The 6,219-nt window shown below is 41.4% G+C and overlaps 1 protein-coding gene across 2 annotated transcripts; it reads right to left on the bottom strand.

Annotated features, from left to right (window-relative positions):
- Nucleotides 1–220: 220 nt before the first annotated feature.
- Nucleotides 221–2,859, bottom strand: LOC147618707 (zinc-finger homeodomain protein 2-like). 2 transcript variants are annotated; one of them, XM_086773736.1, is made up of 2 exons: nt 2,766–2,859; nt 221–1,562 (listed from the first exon to the last, which is right to left on the bottom strand). In XM_086773736.1, the coding sequence occupies exon 2, from the start codon at nt 1,554–1,556 to the stop codon at nt 753–755; it is 804 nt and encodes a 267-aa protein (XP_086629862.1). In that variant the 5' UTR covers nt 1,557–1,562; nt 2,766–2,859; the 3' UTR covers nt 221–752. The 2 variants fall into 2 exon arrangements, with proteins under 2 accessions (XP_086629862.1, XP_086629864.1); XM_086773738.1 differs by having other exon boundaries at nt 2,775–2,792.
- Nucleotides 2,860–6,219: the final 3,360 nt, after the last annotated feature.

Raw genomic sequence — 6,219 nt, 5'->3', positions numbered from 1 at the left:
TAATAATTATCGTTTGTGTAATGGCTACTGCAACAAATAATATACTGTTGCTGCTCACGATGAAGCATGGTGGAGGCTTTGTAGCTCATAAAACCTTGTTAATACGCCTAAACTCGTGCAGAACTGTGACTAATTAACAGTACTTCTACTACTACTACTAATAGCATCATTTATGATAATAATCATTGATGATTAAAAGGATTAGAAAAACTCTGAGTGGCCTAAGAAAATAGCCATGCAGTCTCGCATGCATGACATGTGCAGTTTCTTGATTTTATTAAAATAAATACAATTACACATCTTTATGTAGGGTAAAAAATATGATTAAAAGCTGTTTAATTGATAAAGGAAAACAGAAATTAAGGGGCTCAACCGACCTAATGGTAAAGCCATCAAGCTTTTTAAGCAAAAAAACCAGCTACATGACTACCAAATGAGGGAATGCCAGCACTTTATGTTACATCTCAATGTAGTTTTTGTGTCCACATCTCAACAACACACACATCATGGAGCAAGACCAACTAGGGTTTTGGAAGTAAACCCATGACAAACAAAGAGCCCAGGTAGGGTTTTGAGAGAAGGCAGCTACACTGTATGTTTCCTTGCCACTCAATTGTCTCTTCACATATAGAAATATCAAAGGAGAGAGAGAGAGAGAGAGAGAGAGAGAGAGAAAATTATGTGTTGAAGAAATGATGGCACCCTCTCATTTGCAGAAAAGAAGAGATTCTTTGGGGCATTGCCAGGGGACCTCATGAAGGGTTCTTCTTGCCCAGTGTATGCTTGTTATTGTGCATCCAGACCTTGAGAACATGTCTCTTCACACCCACCTCTGCACAGAACTGCAGCACAGCTTGCTCATCATGCTTTTGGATCCTCCACCCTAGTTTCTCGGCAAATTCCCACATCTTCTCTTTCTGATCTGCAGTGAACTTGGTCCTGAACCTCTTCCTCAGCAGCCCACTAGAGTGCAATGATGCATGTGGTGATAGAAGACCCCCATTCCCATCCTGATCGTCGAAGTCCGGCCTCACCCCACCCAATGCCATAATCATTTGCGATGGGGGCAGTGGCCGTGCCGACATCAGGGTCACCGGAGGTGAAGCAAGAGGCGGGGCAGGTAGCAGTGGGCCAAGCCTCTTGGACTTATCCTTCTCACCCTCCACCTCTCTCCTGTGGAAGTTTCTATGACAATCACATGCAGCACACTTGAGAGCTTCCAAGGTCCCTTCTTCACCACTTGGCATGAACTCTCCACATCCATCCACCGCATGCCCACCTAGGCTTGCTGCATGGTTCTTCAAGCATTCCCTGTACTTAACAGGCTTCTTAACTTTTACTGAATCCAGATTAGGAAACTTCATCTCTAAACCTAGTCTGGCTTCATTGTCTACTGCAGAAGGCATGCCATTGCTTGTTCCAGTACTGAGCCCATTACCATTGCCTCCTAACATCCTCATTCGAGGCGCCTCATGCATCTGTGTCAAGCCGCCACCGATGGGTAGTGGAATCTCTGCTGCGGCTGCTTCTTCTTCATGCCCCTGATCCAGCTCCATTATGTCCTTGAACAACAAAAGATTGGGTTAGTGCCCACTACATGAGCTTGCCATAAAATTCCTTCTGTAATCTTACCCAAGGAGTGCCCAAAATATGGGGTTACTGCACACTAGTTGAGCTAATCATGTAATTACCACTACTAATTAACTCTAGGGAGGTGGGTCACTGCCCACTACATGAGCTCAGCACATAATTGCCTCCAACTACATGAGCTCACCATATAATTGCCTCTTCTGGCTTACCCTCTAGTGTAAAGAAGAGATGGGTTACTGCCCCCTTCTAGGGTTTAGCATAGAATTGGCTGTATAATCTTATCTAACTAGTTCCAAGAGGTAGGTTAGTGCCCTCTAACAAGAGTTTAGCAAAAAAATTGCCTCCATTATCTGACCCAAGTAGTGGTTAAGAGATGGGTTACAGCCCATTAAGTTTCCAAGGGATGGGTAACTGCCCACAATAAGAGCTGGGCAGCCTTGGTAGTTAGCCTGTGTATGAGCTAGTAGTGGGTAATTTCCCACAGTATGAGCTGGGCAGATGGTGGCCTTAGTACTATATGTGCCCAAATTGAAGGAGAACATATGTGTAGATGAAGGTGAAGAAATGGTGAACTGGGTTCCGGATTTGTTAAACCCTATCCAAGTTTTGGGCGGGAAGAAGCACACTGTCGTGAAGGAAAGTGTGTGATTCTCACTCAGCTCATATGAGAGGACCAGCTATGCTCAATATTTGCAAGTCTGGGTTCCACAGACCAGAAAGTGAGGAGACAGGAGAAGGGTTTGTGTGTGTGTGTGTGTGTGTGTGTGTGTGGTAGTTGACCCCAGGCCCATGGAATCTAGCACCCAATATGCTTATTGAAGGCCTTTAGGTCATTGTGATTTCTCTAAAGAGCAGAGAGGAAAAAGGCATGAAAATGAAGGAGGAGGAAAGGGGGGGAGAGGGAGGAGCAGCTTGTTGTGTGATGAGAAAGAATAATTAGGGTTGAACAAGAAGAAGCTCTGATCAGGGCCATTGAAGAAGACACAATGATTAGGGCCCAGGGGTGAGGGAAGAGAGACCTTGGGAAGTGCGTGAAGAAGAGAGAGACAGAGAGACACAGAGAGACAGAGAGAGTTCTTGTGTGTTTTTGCTACTAATCATATGCTTATGAGCTATGGAGACTCGAGAGAGAGAGAGAGAGAAAAATAGAGAGAGAGAGAGAGAGAGAGAGAGACCTCTGTCACCTCATTTCAATGAGTAGAGAGCTACAGGCTTCCCACGAGAGGGACAGCAAGGAAAAAAGGGCGAAAATTGATTACTGCACTGAGATAAAAGAGATCGCAGACAGACAGCGGTAATTAATCACAAACGGACTTAGGGGTGGATCATGGGCGGGGCCTAGAGAGGGAGACAAGAGTAATCAATGTTCTACAACCGCCTAGGATAAAGGGGCCAATAATATTATATCATGGCACCCTAAAAAAAACACCAAAAACACCTGCGATGAAGGGGTTATTTTTTCCCAATTTTAAATCTACGTCACATTTTTTTGAGCTGAAATATAAAATCGTTAAAAAAAAACCTTTTGTATATATCTGGAATTTGACAACTCTTAAAAAGGGGGTTTCGCACCCCCTTCTTAATTTTCTACACGATCCAGACTTGAGCACCTGCCCAGACCCTCGCCCACCCACCCATCCAAATGGTCGTGTGTGAAACCAACCTTGACGGCCTATTAATGATTAGCCTTTGATCCTTCATCCTAAGCTTAAGCTTAGTGCTGGAGGCAAGGGAGATATCCCAACGGTAGAGCTTCGAATATATATTGGCATGAGTTTGAAATTCGACCCCTGGGGGATAAAGAAACGAACGTCTTTGCAAACAACAACAACAACAAAAAAAAAGGCTTACCATCAAATGCTTCACAAAAGATAAGGGCGCTATAGTAGGCCTTAGCTTTTTTTATTGGAAATAACAACAAATAGCCACAAGTGTGTGCGTGTCTCAATGCTTTTACGTGCAATATGAGCCTGCTGCACATGTGTGTGCACATTTGCATGTATGTACATGTGTGCATGCACGGCATGCTCATTCGTATGTAGCATGCCTAGGTGTTCCTACATGGCGGCCGGGCATGCCGGCACACATCTGTTTATGTTGTGTTGTGTGTGTGTGTGTGTTGGGGTGGGGGGGTAGTACTAAGTTTTGTAATATGTGGAAGAGTCAGAAGTCCTTGTTTTCATCTAGCCCTTCAAGTTTTATGATAAAAGCTATCAAAAGTTTGATTGATTGATTGATTGGCGATTGGGACAACCCCAATGGTATGGGTGTAAATTCCACAACAATAGTTCGTTAATTTCTTTTCTAAGGGATTGTTTAAAGCTTCCATACCTTTGTACGATAGATGGTCATTAAAGCTCCCACTAATGAAACATCTATATAATCACACAAAGCTCACAACACAAGTGGCTTATGATAGATAAATTATATATAATATGTGAATTCTTGCAAACATATAGGAATTGAGTCTAACTACTACACTAATAAGGTACTGTAAAGCTTACAATAAGGGCCGTCCACATTATCTAGTAGGTTTTCCCTAATTTGTAACTCAGCTTAGAAGGGCATTGGAAGGCATTTTTTTGTCCAAATGGTGGTGCAATGTTGGGGGGGGGGGCAACCTTGCTCGGGTCTTATAAACTTGTGGAGGATGCCCTAATTGAGAACTTTCACTAGAGGTGGATTTAGATTAATGCTTTACAAATACAATTAATACCTTTCTTTGACTACAGGATGAACATGGTCAAGACCCCAATTTGATCTTGACTAAAAAGGGGACAGATACCATAGTAGTAGATACAATAAGATACCATAGTAGTAAATACAATAGAAAAATTTGATGCATTCATCTTTAGCCCCCAATTTGATCTTGACTAAAAAGGGGACAGATACCATAGTAGTAGATACAATAAGATACCATAGTAGTAAATACAATAGAAAAATTCCAAAAGTTTTTTTTTTTGGAGACATGGCCTACATTTAATGGCTATCCAAAAGGTTTTAGAGTGTGCCATAAGATTGCTCAACTTTTATTCAAGATCACGAGAAAGGCATGTTTCATTTCATGGGTTCTAATGGAGTCATAGATATAGTTTTTGTACGACAGCATGCCCCTATGTTGGTGGATGTTATGGTGGTGGAGCATGTACAGCACAAGCCAAATAAACAAAGGTCTTCATATCCTTCATGTTTGTTCATGTATATCATCTCCTCAATTGTTGTTCACACCATTTGCTATATCTAGAGGAGAATTTGAGGTTTTGCTATAGCCTTTGAGCTCAAGAGGATGGCCTTCCTAAAGCTTTCGAGTCATGACCATTCCTTTCACATTTATCTTATGAGGTGATTGGTCATACTAGTAGTAATAAATACTACATACTATATATCCGTGCTTTATAAAAAATTACTCATATTTTTATTGAATGATTTACAATCCTTCTACCATGATTCACCCTTGCACCCCCGCCGAGAGAGAGAGAGAGAGAGAGAGAGAGAGAGAGAGAGAGAGAGAGAGAGAGAGAGAGAGAGAGAGAGAGAGAGAGAGAGAGAAGAAGAAGAAGAAGAAGAAGAAGAAGAAGAAGAAGAAGAAGAAGAAGAAGAAGAAGAAGATTAACGTCGTAGGAACAATCCCAAGAGACCAAATATGATCTATCCGACAGGAGTGAGATTCGAACACAAGACGTGTTGAATGACAACTCCATGAGCTAACCAATCTACCACACATTGGGGGAGAGAGAGAGAGAGAGAGAGAGAGAGAGAGAGAGAGAGAGAGAGAGAGAAGAAGAAGAAGAAGAAGAAGAAGAAGATCCTATAATGGCGCAAGGATGAAAAACAATTGGCCCATTTATTTTGTAAAAAATCTTAACTTTGCTAATTAGAAACATTTATAGGAAGGATAAAGATAAAGCTTGAAAAGTCAATAGATTACTCCTAGTTGGAAATATTTGTATATTCACACTTTCACATAAAATATTTTACCCTTTAAAACAATGTTAAGTCCCCTCACTAAAAAAGCTAGGTGTGAAGATGTGTTAGTAACAACAACCCTATAGGACAATAGTATGCACCTTAAGTTACTTGGTCCACTTTACAGCTAGTCAATGAATGTTTTTAAAGATGTTCAATACTCGTTGTCTTGATTTGAAACACTAGAGAATATCCCATGTTAGAAGTCCTTGCCCATGATTTACCATGTTAAATGAGGGTATCAATTTGCGAGTAGATAAAATATCATATTAACACTATTGTAAGTTGTTAGCAATGGATGGGACCAAACAAGGCTCTAGTTGATGAAACAATGGACAGAGAGATTGAACACAGGCAAGGTACACATTGAAGGAAAATTTTGAAGAAAGGTTATTGGTTTCCCATTTCTCCTGGAGCTCAAGGTGTTTAGAACTAACAAAAGCACTATTTATGGTTATTAGAGATAAAAATGAAAAACAATGCTTATGGTGATTAGACAAGGATGAAAAGCATTTTACCTTTTTATAGACCCTATAACTTCACAAAGGCATCCATTACGTTGCAAAACACTCGGGTGCTTGCGTGCATGTAGGTGCTTGCACATATGCACGTGCATGCAAGCATGCACGTGTGTACACACATGTATGAAAGCATGCATGCGTG

Source organism: Cibotium barometz, chromosome 34, assembly GCF_041138505.1.
Source record: "Cibotium barometz isolate CiBa-2024 chromosome 34, ASM4113850v1, whole genome shotgun sequence".
NCBI lineage: Eukaryota > Viridiplantae > Streptophyta > Polypodiopsida > Cyatheales > Cibotiaceae > Cibotium > Cibotium barometz.
Note: the sequence above shows the minus strand (reverse complement) of the source record. Positions and strands in the feature narration are given on the sequence as shown.

Excerpts from the sequence above, each read along its gene's own strand:
- LOC147618707 (XM_086773736.1), bottom strand. The coding sequence starts at position 1,556 with ATGGAGCTGGATCAGGGGCATGAAGAAGAAGCAGCCGCAGCAGAGATT.